At 44.0% G+C, this 18,531-nt stretch overlaps 1 protein-coding gene across 1 annotated transcript; it reads left to right on the plus strand.

Annotated features, from left to right (window-relative positions):
* Positions 1-4,169: 4,169 nt before the first annotated feature.
* On the plus strand, positions 4,170-13,766 carry LOC146176868 (estradiol 17-beta-dehydrogenase 8-like). The gene is made up of 4 exons (XM_084582994.1): positions 4,170-4,428; positions 7,704-7,917; positions 9,116-9,312; positions 11,832-13,766. The coding sequence occupies exons 2-4, from the start codon at positions 7,722-7,724 to the stop codon at positions 12,234-12,236; spliced, it is 798 nt and encodes a 265-aa protein (XP_084439120.1). The 5' UTR covers positions 4,170-4,428; positions 7,704-7,721; the 3' UTR covers positions 12,237-13,766.
* The last annotated feature ends 4,765 nt before the right edge of the window (positions 13,767-18,531 follow it).

The raw sequence follows: 18,531 nt of genomic DNA on the forward strand, positions 1-18,531 counted from the left end.
TCGGACCGTCACTAGCGATGTCCGTGACAGTGGTCAGAAGTACTATGCAGTACTAACAGCATTTTATTAAAAAAAAAAGACCATGATAGTGGCCGTTTGTTCGAACCATTTCACTTGGGACGATTTCTTGCTCCGCGGAACTTAATAGCTAATTTAATGTCGCGTGATCGTGCTGCGATCACGCTGTTTCGTTTTGTAGGTGCGCTGTGTTTGACAACCTAATTTGTCCTAGTGCATGAACGGCAACTTTTGCTATGCTCGAATTTATTAAGCCATGTTGCTAACATTTCAGTGCGTCCGAGCTGCTGACAGCCTCTCGCTCAGCATGAGCATTTATCAAAGCGACGATGACAGCAGCACTGGGTTGACATTGGAGTTGGAGTTTATTTCGTTCTTTCTACAAGAAAGGGAAAGGAAAGGCAAAAGGCGACAAGCCTGACTGGGCCTTGGCTCCCAAAACAGACAACAGCACACACTCTAGCGTATATAAAATATCAAAAAGCATTATGCAACACTTACATACGATATACAAAAGGTATCAATACATGCAGTATTCATTAGATATTCAAATCAACAGACCACGCACTCAATAACATAAATTTCATAGCAAAAAATATTTACACAAAAAAGATTGCATATGAGAAAACTACAGTGACTACCATCTATGAAACTATAGGGGATAGTCATTTAAATATTGTTTTACGTTCTTTTTAAATACCCTAGGTGCCAATGAAAATTCCACAATTGGTGCTGTGTTGTTGATAAGGGATGGCACCTGAAAAGTTAATTTCTGTTTTCCATAGTTGGTTCGAGTAATAGGTACAAGTTTCTTTCGTGTTTGAAGATCATACGTTACTGTAAATCTATCAGGTAGAGTAGTATATAGCCTATTATTGTGAATGTACTGCAGAAGACGAATGTAGTAAATTTGATTAGCGGCTAAAATTGCATATTTTTTAAACAAAGGTTCTGTACGCAAGTCGCGCGGTATACCGTAATAACCTTCACTAGCTCGAAGGGCTTTTTTTTGGAGAACAAGCAACTTTATAATATTTATAGAAGTAGTGGTTTCCCATATGAGAATACAGTATGTTAGTTTGGAATAAAAAAGAGCATGCTAAATTGAAATTTTTAACCAAACGGGTATCAAATTAGAAATTCTGTAAAGACATCCTACAATTCTGCTCAAGTACTTTACTAAATTTAAAATGTGCGTAATAAAACAAACAGACAATGAGCTGGTTACAGGGGAAGATGTAATTCCGGGATATGCTGATGTCTTAATACTTTTCTCGACCTCCATTCTGGCAGCGCGCCCTCTGCCGCTTATATACTTTTTTAGATTCTCGCTTGTTTGGAGATTTGAAACAGGAAGCTGTAAAACTATCCACTCCATGTTCTCTGTAGTCTGCTCGTCTCAAGCTCGCCACACTCGGACAGTCTGTCAGTCATTAAACAGAGACGCGACCTGCTCTGCGATTGCAGATTAGTTCGTGTAAATCAGTATGAGTTCGAAACGACTTTTGCGGAAGTTCAAACTCGGGAAAAAATGGCTTATCTCATTTCCCTACATGACGCATCGTGCTGGCTTTTGTGAATAAACTTTATGAAAGCTACCCACTGCACAGAATCCTGTGTAGTTTGATGACGACGTGGCTCGACCTTCCCCGAATGCGTCAAACCTGACTTCGGAATCTTAGACGTCAAATCGTTTCTACGGAGATGCAGATATGAATGAAACGCAGCGAATTCGTCAATTCTGACGTCATCATTCCATGCTTTTGAAACGAGGAAGTATAGCCTGCTGTTGAGAAATACCGCATTTAACCACTCAAGCGGTTAAGGAAAAATGAAATTGAACATGCGGAGTCAGTTTGAAGAAAACACCGGACCGACTTGCCTGTAGCATTGAATAAAAAGCTGCACATACCTAATGTTTTGCCACTTTCGGAAAAGGCGGCAATGTATGCGCACTGGCACCCCAGCACGCTGGCATATCCGATAAGGCATTGTATATTGAGAGCGATCTGAGCCCGTGTTCAGAGTTTGCGTCGTTATCGTAGTGTCCCTATCTCACGTGACCTCGAGTCATCTGATTGGTCGAAATGCCGGAACCGGATGTTGCCACCACGAAACCGGAAGAGGTGGCAGCATCATGTTCCGGCGTTGCCACCAATCAGATGGTTGGAGGTCACGTGAGATAGCGACACTTCAATAACGACGTAAACTCGATATACGGGCCCTGGTGCGGCTCGTGCGGAGATTTCGCCATTTTTGCAGACAGAGCTGCACAAGGTACGATTATCAGAATTTTGATTATATAATAACATTACGCAGAAGTGACTGGCTGCTATAATACGCTTGCCTTCGAAGAGTTCCGCCCCACAACCTGTAGAAATCTAAGCACAGGGCCAAGCCAACGCGCCGCCGCGAACCTCTACCGGACGTCCATCTTCGTTTATGTTTATGTTGTGCTGTCTTGACAAAAACCCAGTTTTTCCGGAGAAGAGATACCTTCAATGCTTACTTTCAGCAGAAAATTCGGCATTGTTCTGTAGGCGCCAGGCATCCTGTCCCAATAATGTTGCACAAATTTATATATATTTCTTTTATTTTGATCAATCATTTTCTTTCTCCCTATCGCTCACCTCTTTGATTTCTATTACCTCTTCCTCGCTATCCCTTCATTTCCGCCGCCCCAGTTCAGGTGCTTCAGATATCAGATAGCAGGTACCGGGGCTGGCAAACATCTTTTCCTTCCTTTTGTATATACAATAAATAACCACTACCACCACCACCACCAAGCTGCAAAACTGGGCAAGTTAGAGCTGTTGCATGGTGAAAAAAAATAGCGCAATAGATGAGACGACGAAATAAATAAGAACTCTCGTACATTTCCTTTCCATCGTCGTCCTTTGTGTTGCGCTGTATTTCCGCCGTACCAAAATACTGACTGGTCGGCAGGATGATGACTTCACAACTACATAAACTCGCGAGGGACTTTAAAAAACTCCACAACATTCACGAGACACCTGACGTGACACGTGAAACGGAAGTGATTAAAACATGGCATATAGTGGAAATTAAAAGCTTCAGCATGCCTTAAATGACAGCTTTAAAAATAAATTTATTTCATCATCATCATCATCATCAGCCTGATTATACCCACTGCAGGGTAAAGGCCTCTCCCATATTTCTCCACTTAACCCGGTTTTGTGCTAGCTGCATCCACTTGACCCCTGCGAACTTCTTAATCTCATCCGCCCACCTAACTTTCTGCCGCCCCCTGCTACGCTTTCCTTCCTTTGGAATCCAGTTTGTTACCCTAAGCGACCATCGGTTATCCTCTCTTCGCACTACATGTCCTGCCCATTTTTTATTTCGCTCATTTATTTCGCTCATCGACAAATGCTAGGAGTGCAGGTTCCAGGCTGGATTCGGGAGCCACGTTTTCGAGCCACGGATTTGAGAGCAGGCACGTTACCCACTCGTCCACGCAAGCAATTTTTCTCTATATTTTTTCCTTCTGTAGCCACTCAAGGGCCACTTTACGTCAAAGACCGCATGTATGGTGTACATAAGAACATCCTCTGGTGTACAAGCAGGCCTTGTGTAACCGGTTGGTAAACTGGTAACTTGTGACTCTATGCTAATGGGTTTGGATGTAGCTACAGATGATTACAGGTCTCTTAGCGGCATACGCCCTAAAATTTTCAAACTGCTTGGAGATTTGAATGTTTAACCCTAAGCACGATTAAAAGAAATAATGGAATATTCAACTGTCAGCTACGTTCAAGCGTCCCCGCAGGGCAGGTAACTTTCACATTGTTTTTATTTTTGATGCAGCGGTTTCTTTTTTTTTTCTTACGATGTAAAAGAAAAGACTCTCGCCATCTATGTTTACTGCGAACCTCAGCATTGTTTCAGTTGCAACGGTGCTATGATTATCTTAACAGGACACTAAGTCGGAAGGTAAAATGCCTATTAAGTGTAGGAGGGTACAAAAGAACGCTTCAAAATATCACACGTAATTTATCAGGTTGATGGGAAAATACTTCTTGACGAAGTTGCTCTTATGCTGTGCGCGTCATCGCTGACCTTTCAGCAGTAGTTTTCCGTTTCTGTTTTATATCACAGTTTTTTAAGGAGCTCCAGAACTTCAAAGCAGGAACTCGTAGGAGAACCTGTCGGCGTCACAACGTTTTAGAATGCTTGCGGCGTCCTCATATAAGAGTCATGAAATTCACGTTATGTTTCATTTTCCCTCTGCTTTTGTGAACTGTGGCAGGAGCTTCTACAAGCGAACCTAAGGCGTCGACCCAAAGTGGTGCCCGTAGCCGTCCTCTAGTTTGTAATTTTGTACAAAAATACTTCGCCAAGAGAACTTCGTGTTCCCTGGAACGACTTGAAAGTTGGGAAGATATTCAGGTAAGGTCGTAGATACTCTGATACCTTGGCTCTTACTGCTAGCTCAGATAATTTTTCCTTTTTAAAGCATTGAAAGTGACATCGTCATACGGTTTCACATAAATTTACAACCCGAAGTTCTGTGTTCTTTTTCTTTCAAATTCCCGAGTTTTTGAGACAGTTGCAAAAAAAAAAAGGTCAGAAGAAGAAATCTTATGGTCAAATTGATTTTAGGTCGTAGCATGATATGCCCAGTACCCAGAGCAAAAAAATGACAATAGAAACTGTATTCCCCCAAGGAACGCTAGGAAGGTATTTTTTCCATTAATGTTAAGCCATAAACGCAGATTGAAGTGTAACAATACGACAATAAGATGGAAACTCGGGCTAGAAGGAGGGGTGAAGGTTGGCTGTTCCTGGCCCTACGGGGCTGGGATTGGCAGTTAACCGCCGTTTGCGGCGGGAGCTAGCCTGCCACCAATTTTTCTGTTATAGGCCGTCACTGCACTCACCACCGCTTAAGAGGTGGACGACGTCCCGGTCGGCGCACGTCTTTCTCTCCTTCTTCTTTCCTTCTCTAACTTCTCTTTTCTGTCCGCACGTAAGACGTCCGACTACTGTGCCGGAAAAGCCGGGTTCGAACCCGACCTCGGCGGCTTCGTTTCGATGGAGGCGAAACGAAGAGGTGTCCGTGTGCTGTGCAATGTCAGCGCACGTTAAAGATCCCCAAATGGTCGAAATTACTCCGTAGCCCTCCACTACGGCTTCTCTTTCTCTCTTTTCACTTTCACTCCCACCCTCATCCCTTCCCTTACGGCGCGGTTCGGGTGTCCACAGAGCAAGTGTGACAGTTACTGCGCCTTTCCCTTCCTGTGAACCAATTATTATTATTATTATTATTATTATTCGGGGTGAAGGCAAGATTTATTTATTTTTAACTTCACGCCCGGTCATGGTCGGTGACGCGACCACGTCATGGCATCCAAATCTCGCAATATCCGGGGAAATCTCGCGAAGTGTGGACACTTCCCGCGAACGGATGACAGTGTGAGCCATTAAAGGCTATCGCCTTAATACGTAGGTGCAAACTGACGAGGCACAAATAGAAAAGCGGCAACCTAAAATTCGACCAACCTTAGCGATATCGTTTGTGCTGTCCGCTTCTTGTCCTACTGTAGGAATACCGTCGTTCATTTGATTCACTATGTACGAGAAACTGGCTCCAAACTTTACCTCGTTGAACTTACAGAAATGCTTGTGCCTTATTATGGTGGTGGTGGTTTGTGGGGTTTAACGTCCCAAAGCAACTCAGGCTGTGAGAGACGCCGTAGTGGAGGACTCCGGAAATTTCGACCACCTGGGGTTCTTTAACGTGCACTGATATCGCACAGCACACGGGCGCCTTGCTTTTCGCCTACATCGAAAAGCTGCCACCGAGGCCGGGATTCGATCCCGCGTCCTTGGGAACAGTAGTCGAACGCCGTAACCACTGCGCCACCCCGGCGGGGTGCTTGCGCCTTATCTAGAACAGATGCGATGAACTGGTTTAGGAAGAGAGAAGACGTTTTGTTGAAGAAATGTTTCCAGCACAGAGTGGTGAGCATCGTGGCAAGAATAGGCGGGATTTAGCCGTCATATTTGGGCACAACCATGAATTTGTGGCAGAATACAGGTTTCCAGCCTCACACAGGTTTCCAGCGTAACACTTGCCAATCGCAGTACTACACCGGCCACATCTTTGCGCATTTTTCGAGATGTAATAAGTGCTATTCATGATTCCCGCATTGAATGTGGCACTACGTTTCTCTCCAGGGCATTCTGACGCTCTTATGCACTGCTTTCTGGAACATCGCTTTTATATACGACACAACTGCAAAATATTGCAAGATTGTAAGGTGCTGTTATGAAGTTATATATGTAAATGGTGAATGTGAAAGGCGAAGAGTGCTCTTAGCGCTCTTTGCCTTTAAATCTACCCGAATCGTTTACAGTCGCACTCCTGATGAAGGCCAGCTTCTGGTCGAAACGTAGAGTCCAATAAAATGTTTCTTTAAATGAAGCGTACACTTCGGTCACTATCTCTCTCTCTCTCTCTCTCTCTCTCTCTCTCTATATATATATATATATATATATATATATATATATATATATATATATATATATATATATATATATATATATATATATATATATATAAGCAGATCAATTAAGGGGAAATGAGGGTGCTCATTATAATACATGAAGGAAAGAAGCCAACAGTCGGCGAGGCCAAGGAAAGCGTTGGGGATGGTACTTTATGTCTTTTTTTTTAATGTTTACTTCGATAATCACAGAGATTAGTAATCTATTTAGGGGAAAGATAATTAAACACAAAGTAGAAGAAAAAACAACGTGCCGATGGTGGGAACCGAACCCACGACCTCCGAATAACGCGTCCGGTGCTCTTCCAACTGAGCTACATCGGCCGCTGTCCCCCCTGCTACTTTCTTGGTATTTATGTTGTCTGTATACGAACCTTGAGAGTGTTCACCAGCGCCACCCTCAGCTAAGGCGGCGGACGTGGAACGTCCTTTGTTACCGCCAGCGTCACGTAGAACGTGATCAAGAGGGAGGGCGAACGCTGTGCTAGAACCCTCTTACGCTACCTATGGCTTCAAGACTGCCAGAACCGAGACCCCCGTAAGCTACAAGCAGATCAATTAAGGGGAAATGAGGGTGCTCACTATAATACATGAAGGAAAGAAGCCAACAGTCGGCGAGGCCAAGGAAAGCGTTGGGGATGGTACTTTATGTCTTTTTTTTTAAATGTTTACTTCGATAATCGAATCTCTGTGATTATTGAAGTAAACATTAAAAAAAAAGACATAAAGTACCATCCCCAACGCTTTCCTTGGCCTCGCCGACTGTTGGCTTCTTTCCTTCATATATATATATATATATATATATATATATATATATATATATATATATATATATATATATATATATATACATACCTTGTACCTTCTTACGTAAATTTGGAGGGCTGAATCTGGTAGAGGCGCTCGCCATTAAAAGGGAGAGGGTAATGCCGACATAAAGACTGTTCATCGATACGGTCATGCGTATATGACCCATGCTGTAAGGCAGTGCTTATTGCACAGAGGCTGCGCGTTAAATTACCTTTCCTTTTCCATGCCTTAATCATTTGCGTCCTCCGTTTTTGGCGAAAGCAACCATTGCTCATTTGCGAGCTACCAACTATTCCTTTCTTTTTTCCTGCATCCTGCACCTCCTCCTCTCCTTATGTTTTTCAGAACTGTTGAACACGGAAAATGTGTCCCACTCGCTCTTTCCCGCCAGCCGTGCTTCCCTCATCGGTGCTGGAAGACCGCGTAGCCTTGGTGACAGGCGCGGGAAGCGGCATCGGTCGCAGTCTCTGCCAGGTTCTGGCAGCACGGGGCGTCCGAGTGGTGGCTGCCGATATCAACTTGGCAGCTGCTGTTGAGACTGTTTCACTGCTGCCCGAAGGTGAGGAGCTAAAGGAAGTTTACGAGTATGTCACATGTGGAACATTTGACAAGCGCAAAAAGCCCACAGGCCTTTGTTCTGGGTCATTTTGAGCTGTTAAAAAAGGGTTAAGCGGAAAGGAATGTCGAACTCTTGACTGATGCCTCAGCTGCGCTGGGTGTGAATACATGAATAAAACAAAGAGAAAAAGGATGATGGCGTGTGCTATGGTACAGAAGAAGAAAAGTATTGGTTAGTTGCGTACTAGCGTTTCATATTTAGTGATGATGACAGGAACTTTCATCGTCGTCTCTCCGAAAGTCAACTTTACCATAGATCCTTCTGGAATCTCCTCAACAAAGGCTGTAAATAAAATTTCTTATTCTCTCTGTAAAGCGGTGGTGTATTGAGCGCCTACAAATAATTAAAAACGTTATAGCGACGGGCCAATTGCTGTTAGTACAGTGCTGAATTCTACCCCTTCATATTATTGTTCATCAAATATTCTAAGTTGTTATAAGAAAATTTTTATCCATGATAATCTTTACCTCTATCGCTTTGTATCCTTGTTTACCTCTATTGTTTTGTGGTTATGCTTTGTGCTCATTTTCATTCTTGTGATTTGCCCTCCTCCTCTATCACCTACGCTGCACTTTGACGATAAAATGAACAAATAAGTAAATAAATAAACAAATATTTCATATCTGAGGGCAATATATTTCTCCTATTTACCTCAAGGCAGAATCTTTCAAGTCATGTTTGATGTCCGAAAAATAGATAATTATTGCATATACAGATATTGAGTCCTTATATTACATTGTGCAAATGTAAGGATTCTTGATAAACTTAGTGCGTCTTCATGGATATGCCTATGTTTCAACTCGTAGATTGTGGATGATTCTGCAGAACTGTGTGTGAACATTTACTTGCAATATAGATATGATACATATAAATGTCTGTCTTGAGCTGGCATACTTTCTGTAAGGAATCAGAGGCAAGTGCGTCAGTACTGTAGCCTGGGTTTTCTGTGCTCGCTGACTCATTCATTTTTACGAAAACGGCAGCAGAATTTCGTACACAATAATTCAAAGCTCACAGCCATGTCATCTTTCATCGTACCGATAAGGTCAGATTACTAGCTGGTGAATTCACGGACGCCGAGAAATTTCTACGGTACTGCTAGTAGCAGTGTGAACGTAGCCTCCCATTGCACGCGCAGGAGCTGAGCGTCACCTGGCCTTGCACGTCGACGTCTCCTGTCCGGTGTCAGTGGATTCCCTCTTCGACCGAATTCGCGGCTGCATAGACCTGCAGCCAGTGAGCATCGTTGTTTGCTGCGCCGGCGTCAACAGAAACGACAGCCTCCTGGAAATGGACATCGACGCCTTCGATCGACTGATGGCCGTTAATCTGAAGGTGCGTTTAGTGCGGTCATGTTTTATAGTGCTCCTGCAAAAGCAAGCCTTCAGAAAGATAGAGAAGAAAAAAGGGTTGTAATGGTTTAGAGCTATCAGATAGTCAATACCCGACATGAAGCGATAGAAGTCATCTTTCGCTTTGGTGAGGCACATAGCCAGGAAGTGTTTTTCCCGGAGTAATCTAAGTTACTTTTGTGGTGGTCGTGTCGGTTTTCAATGGTGGTTTTACACCCGCTTCACGCTTTCTCCAAGTAGTCAGGCCTTTGGCACCATCTGCAACGCATACCTTTCCATTCTCCTTCTCCCTTTCAGCGCTAGAACCATGCTATTTAAATAAAAATGGATTGACTTATTCACATTTACCTATAGGGAAGAAAGAGGGATGGTTGTGAGGGGAACGCGCAATGCTCAACAAGAGCAATACCTAGAAAATTAGTTCAAGTGCCTGTTCTTGATACCTCCAGCTTTAGGGATAGGAAACACTGGCTACGCAAATCAGTTAAGTAATGCTGCGTAAGCATTGGATTAGCATGATGATGGTGTGGTGTATGCTGTTTAACGCCCCAAGGTGACTCAGGCTATGCGAGACGCCTTAGTGGAAGACTCCGGAAATTTCGATCACCTCGGGGTCTCTAACGTGTACTGAATGCACAGCACAGTACTTTTCGTCTCCACTGGAAAGCCGCCGTCACGGCCGCTTTTCTATCCCACATCCTTGGGCGAAATAGGCAAGCGCCTTAACCACAGTGCCAACATGGCGGAGCGATCATGGACAAAAGGGTTGAGTTCATGGTCCCACCGTAGGCTTGCTTTCCCGTGAATGTGATTACAGGAATTGGACGCTGAACAATCCGTTTATCGGCAACCTGTGCGATTATTTAAGGGGGACCTGTTTGCACTCTTTCTTCTAGATTCCTCCTACTCCCCGCTCCCTTTTCATTATGCCTGATGGCAAACTCATCGAATAAAAAAAAAAGGGTTGAGTTCCTACTCCAGGGCACCAAACGCAAATGTTGCTGCATGAGTACATGTACAAAATCTTGTTGCTCATCGCGGTGAGAACTTGATACGGCTTTTTGCAGCCCTCCCACATTACCTGATTTATTATGTCAATACTGCTGTTTTCCTGACAAGGCTATATCACGTAGTCTGCCTTCTGCCCATAAAAATTTCAGTATGCCAAACGGGCATTTTGAAGACATTTTTTTTCAGGCAGTAATATCCACCTTTTCCTATCTCCACCTTTGTCAATACTCTGGGAGCTTGCATGAAGCGATGCATGCTGGGTAATCCGCCATATTGTTGTCGAGGTGTCGCTGGCCGCAGACGAAGTAGCACGGTCATGTCACATAACCTCGTCTGCATGATCACACAATGCGCTCAGACGATGCTGACGCGAACGGAGAGGCCGACTTTGGGTTCTCCATGATTCTAAAAATACGTCTCACGAGTGCGAGGAGGCAAACGATCTCTATATCGACGCTGACTGGAATGGCTCGCACGGGTCAACAGACGCGAGATAGACGCCAATCCGGGCAAGTGTCGAAGCTAGTCGCCAGAATTAGAAATTATGAATGTAGACGGGCGGTCACAGGCCTAGACGCATAGTGTGTGGTGCACTCAGTCGTCCGGCATAGCTTGACCGGGTCCGTGCGGCACTGCTTTGCATTTCTTCATACGGTGCCCGATCTTTCGGGAGCAGTGTCAATGCATACGTTCCTCAAGAATCTACCGACACCCTACACACACATAATGGCAGCGCACGAACAGCCGCGTGCTTGCTCGGTGGAACGTCGAAAACGACAAGGCACTCGGTCAATTCAGACTGGCTGCGCTATGATAGCTGTGCTGCCCGCCGTCCGCTGTGGACAACATCATGGCGGATTACCCATCATGCATCGCCCCATGCAAGCTCTTTATATTCGAGTAGCAATGAAGGCTAATTAGGGGTGTATAATATTAATATAAGCGTTAATAGCCAGCCTACTTTATCGCAAAGCACGGTGATTGCTTTTCCTGTCTGTTGTACTCATTCACATATAGAAGAATATTATAGAACCTGGTATATATTTGCAGAAAACATGGGCTCCTTTTTAACTATAATGATGCAATTAAACAAGATTATCGTAGCAGGTAGTGACCGTGGTGTACAGGGCGACAGATATTCGAGTTACGGCATGTTACAGATATGCGTAGTTTTAGGCGCAAACTTTGCTTTAGTATAATGCGAAGCGATACGTATGAGAGAGAAACGCAGGAAGGTCTCTTCATAGATTGGAAAACATAATTTTTGTCACGTTTAAAAACAATATTCGTGCTTCTCAGGGAAACATAAAATGAGAAGCTTGGGAAGAAATGAATGCTTACATAAGTAATAGGCTATCGTGACAAGTGAGACGGTGGTCACGATAAAAACAGGTGGTGCAGTGTCAAGCTAGCATGTTCCTAGGCTTCCTTAGGAAGTTGTTGATGTGAGGTATAAAAATAGCGCTGATTACTCTTCTGCGGGCATTTCAGGGTACTTTCCTGATAGTTCAAGCATCTGCCAGAGAGATGGTGGCCCGAGGAGTGCGGACAGGCTCCGTAGTGACCGTGTCGAGCATTGTGTCCCGCACGGGTTTGCGACACCACAGCGCCTACGCCGCTTCTAAGGCGGCCGTCGTGGCCCTGACCAAGACGGCCGCGCTAGAGTTGGCGCCGCACGGCATTCGCTGCAATACCGTGCTGCCGGGCTTCACCGAGACCGCCATGACGGCCGATGTTGGAGAGAAGGAGCGGGCCGACATAGCCTCCCGCACACCCCTGGGCCGGATTGCCCGGCCCGAGGAAATTGCCACGGCCATCCGATTTCTTTGCGAAGACACGGACAGTTCCTTCGTTACGGGGGCCGCGATAGAGATTACCGGCGGTCTTCACATGTGACCGCGGAAAGGATATGTTATTAAGACAAAAAATGCTTGTTAAAACTTGCGCCTCCATGACGTCACTTGGGAAAGTCGGTGAATAGGGAGATCTTTTATGTGAACACGCTCCGCTGAAAGCGCGCGTTTGAGGTTGAAGATTTTGAGCATTCTTCTAGATGCATACTGGCCCCATGCAGAAAGTTTCTTCTCCCTTTCCGCTTCAAACTATGTGTTTCTGTAAGTAGTAAAGTTTATTGAGGTTTTGAAATCTCCAAAATGTGCCGCGTACTTGTTGCGTTTTAGAGAAGAGCCTTTGGTTGCGCTTGGAGAATTTTAGTGCGTCACAGCTATACTCGTAGGAGTTGGCGGGTAACTTTTTTCTAAGATGTATTGTGATGTATGTGTTTGGAGGTCTGTAAAAGCCTGGCAATAAAGATATTACAATGTAGTGCTGGCATGACAATGGCCTTATGCGCCAATACTTCTCTGATGTGAAGTGAGACCACTGGAGTGAATGAACAAACTGGCCTTCGAAGTACTTTCTGCCGGTATCACATCTTTTTCTCCTAATCCAGCAGTGTGCTGAAAGTGGATGTTCGTGATGTTTGACTTACTTAAGCAAAATGTGAAAATCCAGATTGGAATGGTACGAAGAAAAAACAGAAGACGTGTGAAGAAGACAATTTGATCAGAATCTCAAACGAAACTTTCTGCTGGAAAACATCTACCTCTTGCTGTTTTTTGTTTTCAACTTTGAAGCAAAAGATAGACCCGCTACTAGTTATAAGGTGTGAACGTACGATCCAGGTATCTTTTAGATGATGTGCTAGATGCCATCACAACGTTAGCAGCGCTAATATAAGATAGGTGACATTTTATTCGCTGTCCCGCATGACAGCACCCACATTGACATTTGGCTATGGTTATAACACTATGGGCAATACATTCCAGTACTAACGTCATACGTATGCCCCCTGATCGTGCAACTAAATCAATGAGAGATTTTTGCAAGCATAGAGCTGTCTCACAACATTTTTGCTGGCTTATAGCATGTAGAATGACGCTGCGCGGCAGTACATGTTCGAAACTAAGTACAACGAATGCCGCTACAGCATTTCAAGGGGCGACGCTTTCTTTGCGCGCCATTAAACACTCATGGAAAGTGCTGTGAATAGGTAGATTCAACATAAGAACACAGCTGCATTCAAGTAATTATCTAAGTATGAATGCAAAAGAAACAGTTTTTTATATGTTTTGTCTACGAACGATATCCATGAGCTGTCTCCAACATCACGCGATGAGTAGCAACGGAGCTCATTCCTGTCTGAAAGCAGTCTTGTATATGTTACTGAAGATAAGCAGCCCATGAGAACTGAAAAACTCCATCTGGGGTGTAACTGAGTGCAGCAGTAGGCCACAGCTCTAGGAAACTAACTGAACAATCAGACTATCAGTATTTGATTACTACGGAGTTGTTTTCCTCTCAACTTCTATTTTCGCAATACACTCAATAAAGAGAGTGGTGGAACCTGCCTCGGCGTACCTCTGTATGCGTGCAGCACGAGTGACTGCGAACAAAACACTTGTCACGGTGAATGTATCAACGAACATCAGGACTTGAAACAGTGTAAATGACCATCTTACATACTTTCTAGGAACGAAAACCGTGATAGAACACCACATTTGTGCTGCAGTGATTCTGCGCCCTTTCCCTATTACTTTTGAGTAGGACCGTAAACTTCCTAAGGATGATGAAAGCCGCCCCTCTGTATTATTTCTAGTCTCGGCGGGTTTAGTGGTATCTGGCTTGAAGGGCGGTAAACCCGAAATGCCGCCTCTTGTAGGATATCTAGCTCAGACGGTGGGAGATCCGGAAAGTACGCAATGGGGATGGGAAGGCGCTTGGAGGCTGACGGCCACATATTTGGCTAAGGCGAGCTCTCACTCTCTTCAGGGGTCTGAAAGGGGTTTCGAGTTGACTCGATCATTTGAACAATTTACACGTTGTCCCCATTCTATTCCATTCTAGCTTTAAAAAGCCATTGCCAACAACCCAGTTCATTTTCTAAATTACCAGCCCTTCCAGCCCTTCCAGCCCTTCCATAATAAAGGCCCACTGTCCACCCTCCGGTCGAAATTATTTTCTTCCCCGGCGGCTGTGAGACTTCGCCCCTAGAACGCAAGGCCGCAAAATGTTTTTGAAAAGAGTAACTAATAACACAGTTACAGCCATCGCAATCACCAGATTCTGTCATGCTTCTCTCCTTCCGTTCCCTCGCAAAGGTTTTTCACTCTCCTCCGCAAGACAAATTCCCCTTCCTCCTCCGCGTTTGGCGGGAGGTGGGGCGTGGCACTCCGCGAGCGCGAAAGAAAAAAAAGGAAAAAAAAAAAACGGCCGAGGGAGCGCGCGTAGCTGGATTCAGTCTGGCCGTGGCGAGGGAAAAGCGCGCAGCGAGCGGTAGACACCCATCCTTCACCCTTAAACAGCGAGACGGACCAATGGACGTCGTTCGTGGTACGTACGTCATTACTCTGGCCCGTCGGGCCAGCGCAGGAAACGGGGAGGTTGGCTTCCCAAAGGAGAGCATGAGAGAGCTTTGAATTGTATTTTCGATGCTTTGCGGCGCGCGTGTCACTGTAGCAATTTGCACAGACTATCTCCGGTACCTGATCGAAACACTGGGCTCCTTTGCTTAAAAGGGCCGTCCCTGGACAGTGACCCTTTAAGGGAGCCTCCCCTGTGTCGTTACCATCCTCGTGGCATGAAACAGCTGTGCCTTATCACACGCAGCAATCTAACGTTCGGACGTACGAAAACATGCCCATTGTTTGATTAAAACATGCCAAAAGCTTGGAAACAAGCTACAAACAATTCTCAGGAAGGCTGGGCTCTGACACTTTGAAAGGCAGTTCAGTATAGTATGTGTAATCATGCAATAAGCCAAAAAAATAGTAAAAAGAATAGGCTAGTATAAACGAATCATCTGGGAACGACATCTTTAGTGGGCACCAAACAATGGGCATGGATGTAGCGACTCCTATGAATAAGCACTTCATAAAAGCGGGCGAGCACTGAGAACTAGCAAGCACTGAGAGCAGCTCCATGCAGGACCCGAGGAGGATGCTTTCACTGCCACCCTTTTACAATTGACAGATCTGAATGAAATACGAAGCTAACGAGTAAATAAAAAAGAGGAATATATCACCTGAAATTGACGGCTGTGTACCCTGAGCAGTTAAACACGGGGGGGGGGGGGGGTGAAAACAGCAATGTACGCGCTTTGATTCGTAACGCAACACCTCATCCTGGCAACTTTATAAGTGACCCCAAACGTGAAAGAGTGACAAAAGTCTACAATAGAGACGACTTCGATACCTTTCGAGAGTCATACTAATTTAGTTGCCAACAGTGTTTTATGAAATATTTGAGGATATAATCAAACTCAAACTACCCTTATTTCAGCAAGACATACATGTATATCGAACGATTCTGACAATAAAACACCAAGTACACATCAGAATACAGCGAAGACGCGTTAACTAGCACTGGCTTCCACCCGGCGCTGCGAAAAGAGAGACACTGGGATAGGCACGCCGCTGTTGCAACGCAAGCTCGTTGGCGTGGCTAGCGCTTCCTATGCAAACTCAGTGTCACGTTTGCTGGAGTCCGATCCCGAAATTCTTTTAAGTGCAGTGACGACGAGAATGCCATTCCAGAAAGTCTAAAAAGTGCGTAGCGCATTGTTTGCGGTGAGCTTCAAACCTCTTAGTAAATAACGAACATACAAAAAGAGTAACATTAACTCTTTAATACTATATATAGTTCGGCAGCCTCTCTGTTATGTCTTCGCTTCATTCTGATGCATGCCCCCAACTGACTGGCTATGCTGTGGTGACCAGCGGCCTTTTAACTAAAAATTAATGTTTTTTTTTATTTGGTGATAGTCTAGGACGGAACGCCCAGCATAGCAAGAAACCGCACAGTGCAGGGATGCATACCTAGCAGGTGAATTCTGGTAGATGGACAATTATTGGGCTTACTTATGCTCCGCCTTTAAGACAATGACGCGATAGCGTAGGCTACCAACCGACACAGCTTCAAATAAGACGTATGAACGTGCCTGTGTGGCCTAGGGGTAACGTGTCTAACTTGGAATGCAAGCGGGATCGCAGGCTTATGATGATATTACCTTCACACATTTAATAAGAGGCCCCAGTTGGCAGCTCCAGCCAAATGTAACGTAACCCTACGTCGAATCAGGGCGTAGCCATGTCAGCTGCCACCGACCTGCTATTAGCATCATGGTCGTCATTTTTTTTTTTATCAGGACGCCGAGGAAAATTTTCTCGTGAACGGGACATTTAATGTGTCCGCTTTAAAACAAGTATAACAAGAAGATGGAAGAAAAAGATGCAAAAATTAGGTGTGGTTTAGCTTGTGGGTAAACTTGGAGTCATGCGAAAGCAATCTGCATGGCTACGCTTAGGTTCGGCTTCAAAGTGAAGACATGGCTTTTGCGCATTTTAGGTAAACTCTATGGTTTCAGCTTTATTTATTCAATAGCGAAATCACTTCACGAATAAGCATCTCTTGCCTCTCGTCGTTGACCCCGCTTGGGTGTAGAAGACTGTTAGTGGCATGTCTTCGTCTCTACGCCGAACTCCGAGGCACACCGCCGTCGCAGTGTTCGAACGAACCTTCTGTCCTAGCAATTTACTGCTGTCCTTCGCCTCTACCCCCTACCTTTTTCTTCTTCTTTCACGGTTCCACGGTTACATTGTAACTTGATGCCATGCCGATGGCTTGAAAACTTACCGCAGTGTAGCTTTCGCTACAAAAGCACGCAAAAAGCAGCTTAAATAACTGGAATGCAGGAAATAGCACTTCCTCTCTATAGCGTATTCGTGTGTGTGGACGTTTCCTGGCCTGCAACACACGAGTTCTATGCTCTTTTCTTCTTTTTTTTTATGAGGTGAGAAACGGCTTGAAAAGAAACTATTATTATATTTAACGCCCATGTTATAGCTCTTAAGAAGATCAGACACTTGGATTGAATTTAGGTGCTTAAAGCGGGGTTTTGTGTGACCGCCCTGCGTAAAATCAATTACTACACGCACCATAAAAAATTTTCGTAAAAAAAACTGAAATTCCATGGCAAACTTATAGACATAACTGTTATGTTCTCATTTATTTTTGCTTTCAATTTCTCTGCAATTTTGCTAATATTTTCTCTTAGCGCATTTTTTGTAACTAAACACAATTTCAAGTTTGCTAGTTTTATTGTTAAAGAAACTTGCTAGTTGTGATTTCACAAATTTCGCGGTCAATCTTTTTTCTGTAATTCAACAAAGATTTTACGTTTTTAGTATTTTGTTAAAAATAAAGGGACGTGCTTGCAATTTTACATAATATGCTGTCAATGCGTTCTTAGGTCTACAGACATCTTCTGTTCCTGGCTTCTTGTCTAATAACAAGACGGGCATCTGGCCTTTTGAATTTTATAGAATTTCGAAAATATACGGTAAGTTGACGGTTGTCCACGCTCCATGGCAATGTTTAACATCGGGTATCAGCAAACTGTTGTAAATTATAAGTTTTATGCTTTTGGTAAAAGAAAATATCCTTTGTTGAGTATGCTGCACACACGCGCGTTCATAGCCATATGTCCTTCTAGGAAAACACCAAAAACGTAACATAATTAATCGACAGTTTCAGTGATTGATATTTTGCCATTCAATTCTAAATCATTGTTCATTCTGCGGATTTTCGGTTGGAACAGGAACAGCGTAACATTAGTATAAATAGTATCTAGCTTTGTGAAAATCAGTGGAGCGTCATCCGTGTAATGCGATTAATTCTGTGGGAAGAGTTTGGATACTCAGGAAACACACATATAGGCTCTGTTCACATTCAAAAGACAGCAGTATTCTTCTATAAAAAAATATGTTCTGTTCAAACCCTTTTCACATAGTTCGAAATTCTGCACTTGTAGCTATATGATTCTTAGTGAGAAGGAAGTCAGGCCATTATGTATTAGATTTTCAAAAACCTCTTGAATATACCTAAGTGCATATACTAGCAGCATCGGTATTATACTCAGTGTCCGTATTATACTAATAACTTCCTTAATATAGGTATACGTATATGTAATAACACCCAGCTACTACATTGGGTAGATGTTATTTTTTCGCTGGCAGCCGACAATATACTAAAGTGGTCCCTCACATGAAACAGGCGAAATAAATTACAAAATTTTCACAAGAATACAAACAAAACCTAGTCATAGTAAACCATATTCAAAAACATGACATCC

The sequence above is a fragment of the Amblyomma maculatum genome, chromosome 10 (genome assembly GCF_055883805.1).
Source record: "Amblyomma maculatum isolate TAMU_Amacu chromosome 10, ASM5588380v1, whole genome shotgun sequence".
Taxonomy (NCBI): domain Eukaryota; kingdom Metazoa; phylum Arthropoda; class Arachnida; order Ixodida; family Ixodidae; genus Amblyomma; species Amblyomma maculatum.

Excerpts from the sequence above, each read along its gene's own strand:
- LOC146176868 (XM_084582994.1), top strand. The coding sequence starts at position 7,722 with ATGTGTCCCACTCGCTCTTTCCCGCCAGCCGTGCTTCCCTCATCGGTG. Across the intron at positions 7,918-9,115 it reads TGTTTCACTGCTGCCCGAAG|GAGCTGAGCGTCACCTGGCC; the intron begins GTGAGGAGCTAA and ends TTGCACGCGCAG. Across the intron at positions 9,313-11,831 it reads TGATGGCCGTTAATCTGAAG|GGTACTTTCCTGATAGTTCA; the intron begins GTGCGTTTAGTG and ends CGGGCATTTCAG.